Source organism: Nipponia nippon, unplaced genomic scaffold (genome assembly GCF_047370975.1).
Source record: "Nipponia nippon isolate SJK-2023a ecotype South Korea unplaced genomic scaffold, ASM4737097v1 scaffold_33, whole genome shotgun sequence".
NCBI classification, from domain to species: Eukaryota; Metazoa; Chordata; class Aves; order Pelecaniformes; family Threskiornithidae; genus Nipponia; species Nipponia nippon.
This window is the reverse complement of record NW_028262351.1, coordinates 2,128,884-2,144,819: the sequence shown is the minus strand read 5'-3', so window position 1 is coordinate 2,144,819 and position 15,936 is coordinate 2,128,884. Positions and strand designations below refer to the sequence as shown.

The 15,936-nt window shown below is 55.0% G+C and overlaps 5 protein-coding genes across 7 annotated transcripts; all 5 read left to right on the top strand.

Moving 5' to 3' along the window:
- The first annotated feature begins 64 nt into the window (after nt 1–64).
- On the top strand, nt 65–2,508 carry LOC148054168 (adenosine 5'-monophosphoramidase HINT1-like). Its single transcript, XM_087770850.1, has 3 exons — nt 65–111; nt 1,673–1,777; nt 2,169–2,508. The coding sequence occupies exons 2-3, from the start codon at nt 1,724–1,726 to the stop codon at nt 2,331–2,333; spliced, it is 219 nt and encodes a 72-aa protein (XP_087626976.1). The 5' UTR covers nt 65–111; nt 1,673–1,723; the 3' UTR covers nt 2,334–2,508.
- A 142-nt stretch (nt 2,509–2,650) lies between these two features.
- Nucleotides 2,651–6,307, top strand: LOC148054167 (uncharacterized). 2 transcript variants are annotated; one of them, XM_087770847.1, is made up of 2 exons: nt 2,651–4,712; nt 4,876–6,307. In XM_087770847.1, exon 1 carries the CDS (start codon nt 3,463–3,465, stop codon nt 4,228–4,230), a length of 768 nt encoding a protein of 255 aa, XP_087626973.1. In that variant the 5' UTR covers nt 2,651–3,462; the 3' UTR covers nt 4,231–4,712; nt 4,876–6,307. The 2 variants fall into 2 exon arrangements, with proteins under 2 accessions (XP_087626973.1, XP_087626972.1); XM_087770846.1 differs by having other exon boundaries at nt 2,651–5,136; nt 5,907–6,307.
- A 237-nt stretch (nt 6,308–6,544) lies between these two features.
- On the top strand, nt 6,545–8,998 carry LOC104015996 (adenosine 5'-monophosphoramidase HINT1). Its single transcript, XM_087770852.1, has 3 exons — nt 6,545–6,591; nt 8,154–8,258; nt 8,659–8,998. The coding sequence occupies exons 2-3, from the start codon at nt 8,205–8,207 to the stop codon at nt 8,821–8,823; spliced, it is 219 nt and encodes a 72-aa protein (XP_087626978.1). The 5' UTR covers nt 6,545–6,591; nt 8,154–8,204; the 3' UTR covers nt 8,824–8,998.
- Nucleotides 8,999–9,140: 142 nt separating this feature from the next.
- Nucleotides 9,141–12,792, top strand: LOC148054166 (uncharacterized). 2 transcript variants are annotated; one of them, XM_087770843.1, is made up of 2 exons: nt 9,141–11,202; nt 11,366–12,792. In XM_087770843.1, the coding sequence occupies exon 1, from the start codon at nt 9,953–9,955 to the stop codon at nt 10,718–10,720; it is 768 nt and encodes a 255-aa protein (XP_087626969.1). In that variant the 5' UTR covers nt 9,141–9,952; the 3' UTR covers nt 10,721–11,202; nt 11,366–12,792. The 2 variants fall into 2 exon arrangements, with proteins under 2 accessions (XP_087626969.1, XP_087626968.1); XM_087770842.1 differs by having other exon boundaries at nt 9,141–11,626; nt 12,397–12,792.
- A 237-nt stretch (nt 12,793–13,029) lies between these two features.
- LOC148054165 (adenosine 5'-monophosphoramidase HINT1-like) lies at nt 13,030–15,469 on the top strand. Its single transcript, XM_087770853.1, has 3 exons — nt 13,030–13,076; nt 14,634–14,738; nt 15,130–15,469. The coding sequence occupies exons 2-3, from the start codon at nt 14,685–14,687 to the stop codon at nt 15,292–15,294; spliced, it is 219 nt and encodes a 72-aa protein (XP_087626979.1). The 5' UTR covers nt 13,030–13,076; nt 14,634–14,684; the 3' UTR covers nt 15,295–15,469.
- Nucleotides 15,470–15,936: the final 467 nt, after the last annotated feature.

Genomic DNA, 15,936 nt, shown 5'->3' with positions numbered 1-15,936 from the left:
CTGACGAGATTCTTGGGGCGCGGGCCGCCCGGCCCGGTGGCGCCGCTTCTGTCTTCGGAAAGATCATCGGCGAGGCGCTTCCCCGCCAACGTCATCGACGAGGACGAGCAGGTAGCCGCGGCTTTGCTCTGTGCGCGGTTCCTCTTCCCTTCCGTTCCCTTCCCCCCCTCCCCCCGCGCTCGCAGGCACCCTGAGCCGAGGACCCGTTGCGCGGTGCCCGGGAGCGCGGCAGGGCGGGTGGCGGCGTTGCTGCGGGTGGCTGGAGGGAGGGAAGGAGGGAGGGAGGGAGGGACGGGGGACGGACGGGGCCTTTCTGGGTTGTGGCGCTCTCTACTGCACCATCCCTAAAACGTCGCGCTTCTTCGGTGCCCCCCCCGCCCCCCTTCCCCGGCTGCCGCGGCGCGTACTGGGTTGCTGGTGCTGTCCGGCTCGCCTCGGTTCCCAGCCCCACCGTGTCGCGTGTGCGCGCGCGCAGAGGAGGGCCTCTGACGGTAACGCACTTGGCGGCAGCCGCAGACGTTTGCCGCGTGATATCCCTTTGGCACCGCAAGTCGTGCAAAGTTTGCTGCTGCTGCTGCCGAGGGATGGGGGTGGTCCTGCCTCGTGTAGGATGATAGTCTTGAAACCTTAGATCAAGCACACGCAGTCAGTCTCCTCGGGGCTTCCCGGTGTGCGTACGCACGCACGTCTGTATGTAAACAGCGAACGTCTGAGCAGTGACCGTAATGAGCGAGTTCTGCATAGGAGAAATGCAGGTCTTGATGTGCCTCGTCATAGCATTATAGAGACTTCACAGCTCTGCTGTGCTAGGCTTTGGTTCTGAGCCCCCAAACTGGGTTATTAAAGCAAAGAGTTACAGCTTTTCTTATTTTTCTTAAAACAAACAACAACAACAAAAGAATCTCTAGGAAGCGGTCATCCTGCTGGCTGCAAAAGCTTCCCAGACCTTGTTTCTGTGGTGAAGTGGGACCGTGATAACAGCATGCTTGCAAGGTTCACGGATGCTGGCGCACCACAACGTGCTAGGAACCGGAGCGAGCTGCTTAGACTGTGGGGGAAAAATGCAGCCGTTACCTACACGATGTCAACTTTAAGTTAGTGTCCCGTATGATTTTTTTATTACAATGCTGACGATTAACCGTTAGGGATGTCTTCTGCTTTTGAAGGTAGGGTTTATGTGCAATATGGAAGGCAGAGTCGTACCATGCACTTGCAGGCTTCCTGTGATTATGCTTTTGTTCAATACTTGAGCTCCCTGTCCCGTGGAAAATGAATGGCGGCTGATCTTCCCCTTTGCTAAGTTCTTTGCTGATTCAGTTAAGCCATTTGTCTCCTGCCTCTGCGTGGACCGCACCGAATAGAAAAACTGCTTAGGAAATGATCAACCCAAATCAGAACGTACTGGAGGTGGCTAATCTGAAGTACTGGCCCGTCTCCTTGCCCCCATCACCTCGCATGCTGAATCCCGCTTCTGGAGGGGGCTCCGTAAATATGTTGTATGTTGCGTATAGAAAGTATTAACATCGCGTAAGAAAAATCAACGTTTCGGCTTGCGTTTGGGGTATCTGGTGATCTGCTTCTGTACGAGTTCAGTGGGGCATACTGATTTGCTGAAGCTATTACCTTTCTCTGAAGCCAATTGCGTTTTAACTGTTTTATACTCTTCCTCCAGCGCCTTGCGTTCCACGATCTTTCACCCCAAGCTCCGACGCTTGTCCTGGTCATGCCGAAGGAGCCAATTATCAGGTTATCTGAAGCAGAAGATTCTGGCGAACCTGTAAGTACCGTGGAAGCTTTCTGTACGCTAAACTGTACCTGTAATTAGTTCCGAATTTACTGGACTCTTTCCCATCCCCCCCTTTCCCTCCTGATAGGGCACAGTAGGCTATTTGGGGTTTTGTAGTCCGTTACCGTCTAGCCTGAAAAAAATTGCGTGGCTCTTCCCCCCCCCCCCAGTGTGCCTGCTTGGTCTTTGTAGCTTTGCTTGGAAAATGTCAGTTGCAGGCGGACAGACAGTCATTTGAAGCGCAATGGTTGAATTGCTAGGAATTGGCGAACTGGTTTCTCTGGGTGGTTCTCTGCTCTCATGCCTTCCCTCCCTGCCCTCTCCCCTCTTTGCGTGTGGCTTTTGATTTTATTTATTTAGGGTTTTGTACTTCCTTCTCCAGCTTCTTGGGCGTTTAGTGATTGTTGGCAAGAAGCGTGCTGCTCACCTGGGCCCGACCGATGGATTCCGGACGGTTGTGGACGAAGGGCCCGAGGGCGGGCAGCCTGTCTGTCACGTACATCTGCGCATTCTGGGTGGCCGTCAGTTGGGCTGGCCGCCTGGCTAAGATTTTTGCACCGCAGGAGTTGCTGCACGTGTACAAATCGCCACTGAATGGATTTCGTCTGTTGCCCGTCAGTCTAGCCACTGTTGATGTCTAATTTTTTGTGAGGTGCGCCTGTGGAAGGTAATAAAAGCTTTGAGCAGCAGTTGCACAATAAAGATTTAGCATGGGGATATCACCTCTGTCTGGCGCGTCTTACTGAGGGAAATAGTTCTGCAAGTTAAAATGGTGTCTCCCCGGAGTGTAAGTATGTGGAATGTTTCAGTCTGCTAACAGTGTTCTATAGATAGATAGCGATTTGCCCAGTCACTTGAAGCGTGACGCTGGAACCGCTTAGCAGTCTCCTGCGTCTTGTAGGAAGCAGGCTCTTAGCTTTTTGGAAGTGGTACGCAAATGTACATAAAGCCAGCGTAGGCTGCTGCTGAAACTTTAGAAAATACTGTATGTGACGCTACAGGCGTGCCATGCGAGGGTGGTTTCGGCACAGCGCAATGTGTTGGGAGCATCCAACTCCTGTTGGAGCGCTTTCTCAATGGCCGTGCGATAAGGCCGCGTCGATATCCCTTTTCTGGTGAGGAGGGAGGCGGTAGGAGAAAACAATCGGTCTGAGTGGCAGCTGTGGTGCTTCCATAGCACAGTGGAATATGTCTCTCTGTCACTTTGGGTCAGCTGTCCTGGCTCTGTCCCCTCCCAACCTCTTGCCCACCCCCAGCTTACTGGACTTTGGGGGTGGGGTGGTTGGAGAGACAGCCTCCGTGCTGTGGGAGCGCTGCTGAAACACGGGTGTGTTATCAACGCCCTTCTAGCTACAACTCCAAAGCGCGGCACTCTGAGGGCCGATGTTTCCCTGCTGCCTGTGGATCTGGCAGGTGGATATTTCCTGAAGGAACTTTTTCCTCCTATTTTCTCCCCCTGTCCTGTTGAAGAGGGGCAGCTGGGTGGACCCCTGGCAGCCGGCCAAGAACCATAGAACCGTTTAGGTTGGAAAAGACCTTTAAGATCATCAAGTCCAACCGTTAACCTAACGCTGCCAAGTCCGCCACTCAACCACGTCCCTGAGCACCACGTCTACACGTCTTTTAAATACCTCCAGGGATGGTAACTCAACCGCTTCCCTCTGCGGCCTGTCCCAATGCTCGACAACCCTTTCGGTGAAGAAATTTTTCCTAATGCCCAATCTAAACCTCCCCTGGCGCAACTTGAGGCCGTTTCCTCTCGTCCTATCGCTTGTTACTTGGGAAAAGAGACCGACCCCCGCCTCGCTACGACCTCCTTTCAGGTAGTTGTAGAGGGCGATGAGGTCTCCCTGTACTGTTTAATACCGTTTAACGTCTTCATCAATGACATAGCTAGTGGGATTGAGCGCGCCCTCTGCAAGGTTGCGGATGACGCCAAGCTGAGTGGTGCAGCTGATACTCTAGAGGGAAGGGATGCCATCCAGAGGGGCCTTGACGGGCTGGAGAAGTGGGCCCGTGCGATCCTCGTCAAGTTCCACAAGGCCAAGGGCAAGGTCCTGCGCCTGGGTCGGGGCAGTCCCCGATATCAGTACAGACTGGGTGATGAATGGATTGAGAGCAGTCCTGCAGAGAAGGACTCGGGGGTACCGGTGGACGAAAGATTGGACGCGAGCTGGCAGTGTGCGCTTGCAGGCCGGAAAGCCAATCGAATCCTGGGCCGCGTAAACAGAAGCGTGGCCAGCAGGTCGAGGGAGGTGAGAGCCCACCTGGAGTACTGCGTCCAGCTCTGGGGTCCCCAGTACAAGACAGACGTGGACCTGTTAGAGCGGGTCCAGAGGAGGGCCGCGAAAATGGTCGGAGGGCTGGAACACCTCTCCTATGACGAAAGGCTGAGGAGAAGAGAAGGCTCCGGGGAGACCTTATTGCGGCCTTTCAATACTTGAAGGGGGCTTGTAAGAAAGATGGAGAGAGACTTTTTTACCAGGGCCTGTAGTGACAGGACAAGGGGTAACAGTTTTAAACAACTGAAAGAGGGTAGGTTTCGGTTGGAAAAAAGGAAGAATTTTTTTTTTACGACGAGGGTGGTGAGACACTGGAAAACAGGTTGCCCAGAGAAGCTGTGGATGCCCCATCATTGGAAGTGTTCAAGGTCAGGTTGGACGGGGCTTTGAGCAACCCGGTCGAGTGAAAGATGTCCCCGCCCGTTGCGGAGGGGTTGGGCTAGATGATCTTTCAAAGGTCCCTTCCTACCCAAACCATTCTCTGCTCCTATGACCGAATGCCGCCTTTGCCTCAGTCTTTACTAGCAAGACCAGCCTTCAGGAATCCCAGGCCCCAGAGACCAGGGGGAAAGTCTGGAGCAAGGAAGACGTACCGTTGGTGGAAGAGGATCTGCTCAGGGAGTACTTAAGCAAACCGGGCGTACGTAAGTCCACCCACGGGCCCTGCTGGGATGCACGCGTGAGCGCTGGGGGAGCGGGCAGAATGTCATTGTGAAGCCGCTCTTGATAATCTTTGATCGATCATGGCGATTGGGAGAGGTGCCTGAGGACTGGAGGAATGCAAATGTCACCCCTCTCTCCAAGAAGGGCAAGAAAGAGGACCCTACAGGCTGGTCAGCCTCACCTCGATCCCTGCGAAGGTGATGGAGCAGCTAATCCTGGAAACCACTTCCAGGCACGTGAAGGACAAGACGGTCATCAGGAGTAGTCACCGTGGATTCACCAAGGGGGAGTCATGCTTGACCGACCTGATAACCTTCTATGATGAAATGACCGGCTTGGTAGACGAGGGGAGAGCAGCGGACAGTGTCTACCTAGCCTTCAGGAAGGCTTTTGACACCGTCTCCCGTAAGATCCTCGTAGAGAAGCTGATGAAGTATGGGCTGGATGAGCAGACAGTGGGGTGGGTTGAAAACTGGCTGAACAGCTGGGCCCAGAGGGTGGTGATCAGCGGCATGAAGTCTAGTTGGAGGCCAGGAACTAGCGGTGGACCCCGGGGGTCAGTGCTGGGCCCGATCCTGTTCAACATCCTAATTAACGATCCGGATGATGGGTAGGCAGACAGACAGGCCCCTCAGCGAGTTTGCTGATGATACAAAACTGGGAGGAGCGGCTGATACACCAGGGGGTTGCGCTGCCGTCCAGAGGGCCCTCGACAGGCTGGAGAAATGGGCAGGCAGGAGCCTCGTGGGGTTCAACAAGGGGAAGCGCAAGGTCCTGCACCTGGGGAGGAACAACCCCATGCACCAGTATATGCTGGAGGCCGACCGGCTGGAAAGCAGCTTTGCAGAAAAGGACGTGGGGGGCTCCCGGTGGACACCAAGTTGAACGTGAGCCGACAACGTGCCCTTGCCGCAAAGGCGGCTAAGGATATCCTTGGCCCGATATAGAGGAAAGCAGGGTTTATATATGTTACAACACAGTTGTGTAGCCCAATCGAATTGCTCACTGTCCCCGGGGGTGCAGGGCACCACAGACCACCCTTGGGCAGCTTTGGGGGCACCGCCTGTTTTTCTAAAAGCCTCCTACCCAGCTTAGCGCAAATCCTAGCTTGATCTGCCCTCCAGCCCTCGAGCCACCAGTGCCGAGCACACGCTTTGTATTTTATTTTCTCCCAGGAGGCGTGCAGCTTAGAAACGTCTGCAATTGAAGTGGGGCTTTCAGGGAACAATTTCGAGCAACTTGTGTTGGTTCTGCGAAACGTTCTGAAAAGTTAAGGCCTGCCCTGCCCTGCCCTGCCCTGCCCTGCCCTGCCCTGGCAAAAGCAGTCGTTTGACTGGAGGGAGCAGCACCAAAAAGCCACAAGCACGTTTGGGGCGGACTCGATGCGGTAATAAATAACAATAAATAGTCCTTCTAGGTACAACAGCCTCTTCTGAGACCTCGTTGCCCGCCCACGGGGTCGCAGCACTACACGGCACAGATCCCTCCGCGGACTCGCCCAACGTCTTCTCCCTCCACCCCCAGGCCGGATCCCTCCGCGCCCCGAGGGCACGCAAACTCCCCGAGCCCCGGTAAGCACCAGGTCGGCGAGGGCGGACCCGCCGAGGGGGCGAGGACAAGCGAAAACGACAGACGAGACAGCCAGTCGAGACGCGGGATCGGCCGGCGGCGATCTGGCGGCCCAATGGGCGCCGCGGAGGGCCTGGCCGAGTGGAGGAAGCGCGGGGGCGACAAGGGGCGTTGTCGTGGCTGACGAGATTCTTGGGGCGCGGGCCGCCCGGCCCGGTGGCGCCGCTTCTGTCTTCGGAAAGATCATCGGCGAGGCGCTTCCCCGCCAACGTCATCGACGAGGACGAGCAGGTAGCCGCGGCTTTGCTCTGTGCGCGGTTCCTCTTCCCTTCCGTTCCCTTCCCCCCCTCCCCCCGCGCTCGCAGGCACCCTGAGCCGAGGACCCGTTGCGCGGTGCCCGGGAGCGCGGCAGGGCGGGTGGCGGCGTTGCTGCGGGTGGCTGGAGGGAGGGAAGGAGGGAGGGAGGGAGGGAGGGACGGGGGACGGACGGGGCCTTTCTGGGTTGTGGCGCTCTCTACTGCACCATCCCTAAAACGTCGCGCTTCTTCGGTGCCCCCCCACCCCTTCCCCGGCTGCCGCGGCGCGTACTGGGTTGCTGGTGCTGTCCGGCTCGCCTCGGTTCCCAGCCCCACCGTGTCGCGTGTGCGCGCGCGCAGAGGAGGGCCTCTGACGGTAACGCACTTGGCGGCAGCCGCAGACGTTTGCCGCGTGATATCCCTTTGGCACCGCAAGTCGTGCAAAGTTTGCTGCTGCTGCTGCCGAGGGATGGGGGTGGTCCTGCCTCGTGTAGGATGATAGTCTTGAAACCTTAGATCAAGCACACGCAGTCAGTCTCCTCGGGGCTTCCCGGTGTGCGTACGCACGCACGTCTGTATGTAAACAGCGAACGTCTGAGCAGTGACCGTAATGAGCGAGTTCTGCATAGGAGAAATGCAGGTCTTGATGTGCCTCGTCATAGCATTATAGAGACTTCACAGCTCTGCTGTGCTAGGCTTTGGTTCTGAGCCCCCAAACTGGGTTATTAAAGCAAAGAGTTACAGCTTTTCTTATTTTTCTTAAAACAAACAACAACAACAAAAGAATCTCTAGGAAGCGGTCATCCTGCTGGCTGCAAAAGCTTCCCAGACCTTGTTTCTGTGGTGAAGTGGGACCGTGATAACAGCATGCTTGCAAGGTTCACGGATGCTGGCGCACCACAACGTGCTAGGAACCGGAGCGAGCTGCTTAGACTGTGGGGGGAAAATGCAGCCGTTACCTACACGATGTCAACTTTAAGTTAGTGTCCCGTATGATTTTTTTATTACAATGCTGACGATTAACCGTTAGGGATGTCTTCTGCTTTTGAAGGTAGGGTTTATGTGCAATATGGAAGGCAGAGTCGTACCATGCACTTGCAGGCTTCCTGTGATTATGCTTTTGTTCAATACTTGAGCTCCCTGTCCCGTGGAAAATGAATGGCGGCTGATCTTCCCCTTTGCTAAGTTCTTTGCTGATTCAGTTAAGCCATTTGTCTCCTGCCTCTGCGTGGACCGCACCGAATAGAAAAACTGCTTAGGAAATGATCAACCCAAATCAGAACGTACTGGAGGTGGCTAATCTGAAGTACTGGCCCGTCTCCTTGCCCCCATCACCTCGCATGCTGAATCCCGCTTCTGGAGGGGGCTCCGTAAATATGTTGTATGTTGCGTATAGAAAGTATTAACATCGCGTAAGAAAAATCAACGTTTCGGCTTGCGTTTGGGGTATCTGGTGATCTGCTTCTGTACGAGTTCAGTGGGGCATACTGATTTGCTGAAGCTATTACCTTTCTCTGAAGCCAATTGCGTTTTAACTGTTTTATACTCTTCCTCCAGCGCCTTGCGTTCCACGATCTTTCACCCCAAGCTCCGACGCTTGTCCTGGTCATGCCGAAGGAGCCAATTATCAGGTTATCTGAAGCAGAAGATTCTGGCGAACCTGTAAGTACCGTGGAAGCTTTCTGTACGCTAAACTGTACCTGTAATTAGTTCCGAATTTACTGGACTCTTTCCCATCCCCCCCTTTCCCTCCTGATAGGGCACAGTAGGCTATTTGGGGTTTTGTAGTCCGTTACCGTCTAGCCTGAAAAAAATTGCGTGGCTCTTCCCCCCCCCCCCCCCCCCCCCAGTGTGCCTGCTTGGTCTTTGTAGCTTTGCTTGGAAAATGTCAGTTGCAGGCGGACAGACAGTCATTTGAAGCGCAATGGTTGAATTGCTAGGAATTGGCGAACTGGTTTCTCTGGGTGGTTCTCTGCTCTCATGCCTTCCCTCCCTGCCCTCTCCCCTCTTTGCGTGTGGCTTTTGATTTTATTTATTTAGGGTTTTGTACTTCCTTCTCCAGCTTCTTGGGCGTTTAGTGATTGTTGGCAAGAAGCGTGCTGCTCACCTGGGCCCGACCGATGGATTCCGGACGGTTGTGGACGAAGGGCCCGAGGGCGGGCAGCCTGTCTGTCACGTACATCTGCGCATTCTGGGTGGCCGTCAGTTGGGCTGGCCGCCTGGCTAAGATTTTTGCACCGCAGGAGTTGCTGCACGTGTACAAATCGCCACTGAATGGATTTCGTCTGTTGCCCGTCAGTCTAGCCACTGTTGATGTCTAATTTTTTGTGAGGTGCGCCTGTGGAAGGTAATAAAAGCTTTGAGCAGCAGTTGCACAATAAAGATTTAGCATGGGGATATCACCTCTGTCTGGCGCGTCTTACTGAGGGAAATAGTTCTGCAAGTTAAAATGGTGTCTCCCCGGAGTGTAAGTATGTGGAATGTTTCAGTCTGCTAACAGTGTTCTATAGATAGATAGCGATTTGCCCAGTCACTTGAAGCGTGACGCTGGAACCGCTTAGCAGTCTCCTGCGTCTTGTAGGAAGCAGGCTCTTAGCTTTTTGGAAGTGGTACGCAAATGTACATAAAGCCAGCGTAGGCTGCTGCTGAAACTTTAGAAAATACTGTATGTGACGCTACAGGCGTGCCATGCGAGGGTGGTTTCGGCACAGCGCAATGTGTTGGGAGCATCCAACTCCTGTTGGAGCGCTTTCTCAATGGCCGTGCGATAAGGCCGCGTCGATATCCCTTTTCTGGTGAGGAGGGAGGCGGTAGGAGAAAACAATCGGTCTGAGTGGCAGCTGTGGTGCTTCCATAGCACAGTGGAATATGTCTCTCTGTCACTTTGGGTCAGCTGTCCTGGCTCTGTCCCCTCCCAACCTCTTGCCCACCCCCAGCTTACTGGACTTTGGGGGTGGGGTGGTTGGAGAGACAGCCTCCGTGCTGTGGGAGCGCTGCTGAAACACGGGTGTGTTATCAACGCCCTTCTAGCTACAACTCCAAAGCGCGGCACTCTGAGGGCCGATGTTTCCCTGCTGCCTGTGGATCTGGCAGGTGGATATTTCCTGAAGGAACTTTTTCCTCCTATTTTCTCCCCCTGTCCTGTTGAAGAGGGGCAGCTGGGTGGACCCCTGGCAGCCGGCCAAGAACCATAGAACCGTTTAGGTTGGAAAAGACCTTTAAGATCATCAAGTCCAACCGTTAACCTAACGCTGCCAAGTCCGCCACTCAACCACGTCCCTGAGCACCACGTCTACACGTCTTTTAAATACCTCCAGGGATGGTAACTCAACCGCTTCCCTCTGCGGCCTGTCCCAATGCTCGACAACCCTTTCGGTGAAGAAATTTTTCCTAATGCCCAATCTAAACCTCCCCTGGCGCAACTTGAGGCCGTTTCCTCTCGTCCTATCGCTTGTTACTTGGGAAAAGAGACCGACCCCCGCCTCGCTACGACCTCCTTTCAGGTAGTTGTAGAGGGCGATGAGGTCTCCCTGTACTGTTTAATACCGTTTAACGTCTTCATCAATGACATAGCTAGTGGGATTGAGCGCGCCCTCTGCAAGGTTGCGGATGACGCCAAGCTGAGTGGTGCAGCTGATACTCTAGAGGGAAGGGATGCCATCCAGAGGGGCCTTGACGGGCTGGAGAAGTGGGCCCGTGCGATCCTCGTCAAGTTCCACAAGGCCAAGGGCAAGGTCCTGCGCCTGGGTCGGGGCAGTCCCCGATATCAGTACAGACTGGGTGATGAATGGATTGAGAGCAGTCCTGCAGAGAAGGACTCGGGGGTACCGGTGGACGAAAGATTGGACGCGAGCTGGCAGTGTGCGCTTGCAGGCCGGAAAGCCAATCGAATCCTGGGCCGCGTAAACAGAAGCGTGGCCAGCAGGTCGAGGGAGGTGAGAGCCCACCTGGAGTACTGCGTCCAGCTCTGGGGTCCCCAGTACAAGACAGACGTGGACCTGTTAGAGCGGGTCCAGAGGAGGGCCGCGAAAATGGTCGGAGGGCTGGAACACCTCTCCTATGACGAAAGGCTGAGGAGAAGAGAAGGCTCCGGGGAGACCTTATTGCGGCCTTTCAATACTTGAAGGGGGCTTGTAAGAAAGATGGAGAGAGACTTTTTTACCAGGGCCTGTAGTGACAGGACAAGGGGTAACAGTTTTAAACAACTGAAAGAGGGTAGGTTTCGGTTGGAAAAAAGGAAGAATTTTTTTTTTACGACGAGGGTGGTGAGACACTGGAAAACAGGTTGCCCAGAGAAGCTGTGGATGCCCCATCATTGGAAGTGTTCAAGGTCAGGTTGGACGGGGCTTTGAGCAACCCGGTCGAGTGAAAGATGTCCCCGCCCGTTGCGGAGGGGTTGGGCTAGATGATCTTTCAAAGGTCCCTTCCTACCCAAACCATTCTCTGCTCCTATGACCGAATGCCGCCTTTGCCTCAGTCTTTACTAGCAAGACCAGCCTTCAGGAATCCCAGGCCCCAGAGACCAGGGGGAAAGTCTGGAGCAAGGAAGACGTACCGTTGGTGGAAGAGGATCTGCTCAGGGAGTACTTAAGCAAACCGGGCGTACGTAAGTCCACCCACGGGCCCTGCTGGGATGCACGCGTGAGCGCTGGGGGAGCGGGCAGAATGTCATTGTGAAGCCGCTCTTGATAATCTTTGATCGATCATGGCGATTGGGAGAGGTGCCTGAGGACTGGAGGAATGCAAATGTCACCCCTCTCTCCAAGAAGGGCAAGAAAGAGGACCCTACAGGCTGGTCAGCCTCACCTCGATCCCTGCGAAGGTGATGGAGCAGCTAATCCTGGAAACCACTTCCAGGCACGTGAAGGACAAGACGGTCATCAGGAGTAGTCACCGTGGATTCACCAAGGGGGAGTCATGCTTGACCGACCTGATAACCTTCTATGATGAAATGACCGGCTTGGTAGACGAGGGGAGAGCAGCGGACAGTGTCTACCTAGCCTTCAGGAAGGCTTTTGACACCGTCTCCCGTAAGATCCTCGTAGAGAAGCTGATGAAGTATGGGCTGGATGAGCAGACAGTGGGGTGGGTTGAAAACTGGCTGAACAGCTGGGCCCAGAGGGTGGTGATCAGCGGCATGAAGTCTAGTTGGAGGCCAGGAACTAGCGGTGGACCCCGGGGGTCAGTGCTGGGCCCGATCCTGTTCAACATCCTAATTAACGATCCGGATGATGGGTAGGCAGACAGACAGGCCCCTCAGCGAGTTTGCTGATGATACAAAACTGGGAGGAGCGGCTGATACACCAGGGGGTTGCGCTGCCGTCCAGAGGGCCCTCGACAGGCTGGAGAAATGGGCAGGCAGGAGCCTCGTGGGGTTCAACAAGGGGAAGCGCAAGGTCCTGCACCTGGGGAGGAACAACCCCATGCACCAGTATATGCTGGAGGCCGACCGGCTGGAAAGCAGCTTTGCAGAAAAGGACGTGGGGGGCTCCCGGTGGACACCAAGTTGAACGTGAGCCGACAACGTGCCCTTGCCGCAAAGGCGGCTAAGGATATCCTTGGCCCGATATAGAGGAAAGCAGGGTTTATATATGTTACAACACAGTTGTGTAGCCCAATCGAATTGCTCACTGTCCCCGGGGGTGCAGGGCACCACAGACCACCCTTGGGCAGCTTTGGGGGCACCGCCTGTTTTTCTAAAAGCCTCCTACCCAGCTTAGCGCAAATCCTAGCTTGATCTGCCCTCCAGCCCTCGAGCCACCAGTGCCGAGCACACGCTTTGTATTTTATTTTCTCCCAGGAGGCGTGCAGCTTAGAAACGTCTGCAATTGAAGTGGGGCTTTCAGGGAACAATTTCGAGCAACTTGTGTTGGTTCTGCGAAACGTTCTGAAAAGTTAAGGCCTGCCCTGCCCTGCCCTGCCCTGCCCTGCCCTGGCAAAAGCAGTCGTTTGACTGGAGGGAGCAGCACCAAAAAGCCACAAGCACGTTTGGGGCGGACTCGATGCGGTAATAAATAACAATAAATAGTCCTTCTAGGTACAACAGCCTCTTCTGAGACCTCGTTGCCCGCCCACGGGGTCGCAGCACTACACGGCACAGATCCCTCCGCGGACTCGCCCAACGTCTTCTCCCTCCACCCCCAGGCCGGATCCCTCCGCGCCCCGAGGGCACGCAAACTCCCCGAGCCCCGGTAAGCACCAGGTCGGCGAGGGCGGACCCGCCGAGGGGGCGAGGACAAGCGAAAACGACAGACGAGACAGCCAGTCGAGACGCGGGATCGGCCGGCGGCGATCTGGCGGCCCAATGGGCGCCGCGGAGGGCCTGGCCGAGTGGAGGAAGCGCGGGGGCGACAAGGGGCGTTGTCGTGGCTGACGAGATTCTTGGGGCGCGGGCCGCCCGGCCCGGTGGCGCCGCTTCTGTCTTCGGAAAGATCATCGGCGAGGCGCTTCCCCGCCAACGTCATCGACGAGGACGAGCAGGTAGCCGCGGCTTTGCTCTGTGCGCGGTTCCTCTTCCCTTCCGTTCCCTTCCCCCCCTCCCCCCGCGCTCGCAGGCACCCTGAGCCGAGGACCCGTTGCGCGGTGCCCGGGAGCGCGGCAGGGCGGGTGGCGGCGTTGCTGCGGGTGGCTGGAGGGAGGGAAGGAGGGAGGGAGGGAGGGACGGGGGACGGACGGGGCCTTTCTGGGTTGTGGCGCTCTCTACTGCACCATCCCTAAAACGTCGCGCTTCTTCGGTGCCCCCCACCCCTTCCCCGGCTGCCGCGGCGCGTACTGGGTTGCTGGTGCTGTCCGGCTCGCCTCGGTTCCCAGCCCCACCGTGTCGCGTGTGCGCGCGCGCAGAGGAGGGCCTCTGACGGTAACGCACTTGGCGGCAGCCGCAGACGTTTGCCGCGTGATATCCCTTTGGCACCGCAAGTCGTGCAAAGTTTGCTGCTGCTGCTGCCGAGGGATGGGGGTGGTCCTGCCTCGTGTAGGATGATAGTCTTGAAACCTTAGATCAAGCACACGCAGTCAGTCTCCTCGGGGCTTCCCGGTGTGCGTACGCACGCACGTCTGTATGTAAACAGCGAACGTCTGAGCAGTGACCGTAATGAGCGAGTTCTGCATAGGAGAAATGCAGGTCTTGATGTGCCTCGTCATAGCATTATAGAGACTTCACAGCTCTGCTGTGCTAGGCTTTGGTTCTGAGCCCCCAAACTGGGTTATTAAAGCAAAGAGTTACAGCTTTTCTTATTTTTCTTAAAACAAACAACAACAACAAAAGAATCTCTAGGAAGCGGTCATCCTGCTGGCTGCAAAAGCTTCCCAGACCTTGTTTCTGTGGTGAAGTGGGACCGTGATAACAGCATGCTTGCAAGGTTCACGGATGCTGGCGCACCACAACGTGCTAGGAACCGGAGCGAGCTGCTTAGACTGTGGGGGAAAAATGCAGCCGTTACCTACACGATGTCAACTTTAAGTTAGTGTCCCGTATGATTTTTTTATTACAATGCTGACGATTAACCGTTAGGGATGTCTTCTGCTTTTGAAGGTAGGGTTTATGTGCAATATGGAAGGCAGAGTCGTACCATGCACTTGCAGGCTTCCTGTGATTATGCTTTTGTTCAATACTTGAGCTCCCTGTCCCGTGGAAAATGAATGGCGGCTGATCTTCCCCTTTGCTAAGTTCTTTGCTGATTCAGTTAAGCCATTTGTCTCCTGCCTCTGCGTGGACCGCACCGAATAGAAAAACTGCTTAGGAAATGATCAACCCAAATCAGAACGTACTGGAGGTGGCTAATCTGAAGTACTGGCCCGTCTCCTTGCCCCCATCACCTCGCATGCTGAATCCCGCTTCTGGAGGGGGCTCCGTAAATATGTTGTATGTTGCGTATAGAAAGTATTAACATCGCGTAAGAAAAATCAACGTTTCGGCTTGCGTTTGGGGTATCTGGTGATCTGCTTCTGTACGAGTTCAGTGGGGCATACTGATTTGCTGAAGCTATTACCTTTCTCTGAAGCCAATTGCGTTTTAACTGTTTTATACTCTTCCTCCAGCGCCTTGCGTTCCACGATCTTTCACCCCAAGCTCCGACGCTTGTCCTGGTCATGCCGAAGGAGCCAATTATCAGGTTATCTGAAGCAGAAGATTCTGGCGAACCTGTAAGTACCGTGGAAGCTTTCTGTACGCTAAACTGTACCTGTAATTAGTTCCGAATTTACTGGACTCTTTCCCATCCCCCCCTTTCCCTCCTGATAGGGCACAGTAGGCTATTTGGGGTTTTGTAGTCCGTTACCGTCTAGCCTGAAAAAAATTGCGTGGCTCTTCCCCCCCCCCCCAGTGTGCCTGCTTGGTCTTTGTAGCTTTGCTTGGAAAATGTCAGTTGCAGGCGGACAGACAGTCATTTGAAGCGCAATGGTTGAATTGCTAGGAATTGGCGAACTGGTTTCTCTGGGTGGTTCTCTGCTCTCATGCCTTCCCTCCCTGCCCTCTCCCCTCTTTGCGTGTGGCTTTTGATTTTATTTATTTAGGGTTTTGTACTTCCTTCTCCAGCTTCTTGGGCGTTTAGTGATTGTTGGCAAGAAGCGTGCTGCTCACCTGGGCCCGACCGATGGATTCCGGACGGTTGTGGACGAAGGGCCCGAGGGCGGGCAGCCTGTCTGTCACGTACATCTGCGCATTCTGGGTGGCCGTCAGTTGGGCTGGCCGCCTGGCTAAGATTTTTGCACCGCAGGAGTTGCTGCACGTGTACAAATCGCCACTGAATGGATTTCGTCTGTTGCCCGTCAGTCTAGCCACTGTTGATGTCTAATTTTTTGTGAGGTGCGCCTGTGGAAGGTAATAAAAGCTTTGAGCAGCAGTTGCACAATAAAGATTTAGCATGGGGATATCACCTCTGTCTGGCGCGTCTTACTGAGGGAAATAGTTCTGCAAGTTAAAATGGTGTCTCCCCGGAGTGTAAGTATGTGGAATGTTTCAGTCTGCTAACAGTGTTCTATAGATAGATAGCGATTTGCCCAGTCACTTGAAGCGTGACGCTGGAACCGCTTAGCAGTCTCCTGCGTCTTGTAGGAAGCAGGCTCTTAGCTTTTTGGAAGTGGTACGCAAATGTACATAAAGCCAGCGTAGGCTGCTGCTGAAACTTTAGAAAATACTGTATGTGACGCTACAGGCGTGCCATGCGAGGGTGGTTTCGGCACAGCGCAATGTGTTGGGAGCATCCAACTCCTGTTGGAGCGCTTTCTCAATGGCCGTGCGATAAGGCCGCGTCGATATCCCTTTTCTGGTGAGGAGGGAGGCGGTAGGAGAAAACAATCGGTCTGAGTGGCAGCTGTGGTGCTTCCATAGCACAGTGGAATA

Coding starts and splice junctions, on each gene's coding strand:
- LOC148054166 (XM_087770843.1), top strand. CDS start 9,953: ATGCTCGACAACCCTTTCGGTGAAGAAATTTTTCCTAATGCCCAATCT.
- LOC148054167 (XM_087770847.1), top strand. CDS start 3,463: ATGCTCGACAACCCTTTCGGTGAAGAAATTTTTCCTAATGCCCAATCT.
- LOC148054165 (XM_087770853.1), top strand. CDS start 14,685: ATGCCGAAGGAGCCAATTATCAGGTTATCTGAAGCAGAAGATTCTGGC. Junction 14,739..15,129: donor CAGAAGATTCTGGCGAACCT/GTAAGTACCGTG, acceptor TTCCTTCTCCAG/CTTCTTGGGCGTTTAGTGAT.
- LOC148054168 (XM_087770850.1), top strand. CDS start 1,724: ATGCCGAAGGAGCCAATTATCAGGTTATCTGAAGCAGAAGATTCTGGC. Junction 1,778..2,168: donor CAGAAGATTCTGGCGAACCT/GTAAGTACCGTG, acceptor TTCCTTCTCCAG/CTTCTTGGGCGTTTAGTGAT.
- LOC104015996 (XM_087770852.1), top strand. CDS start 8,205: ATGCCGAAGGAGCCAATTATCAGGTTATCTGAAGCAGAAGATTCTGGC. Junction 8,259..8,658: donor CAGAAGATTCTGGCGAACCT/GTAAGTACCGTG, acceptor TTCCTTCTCCAG/CTTCTTGGGCGTTTAGTGAT.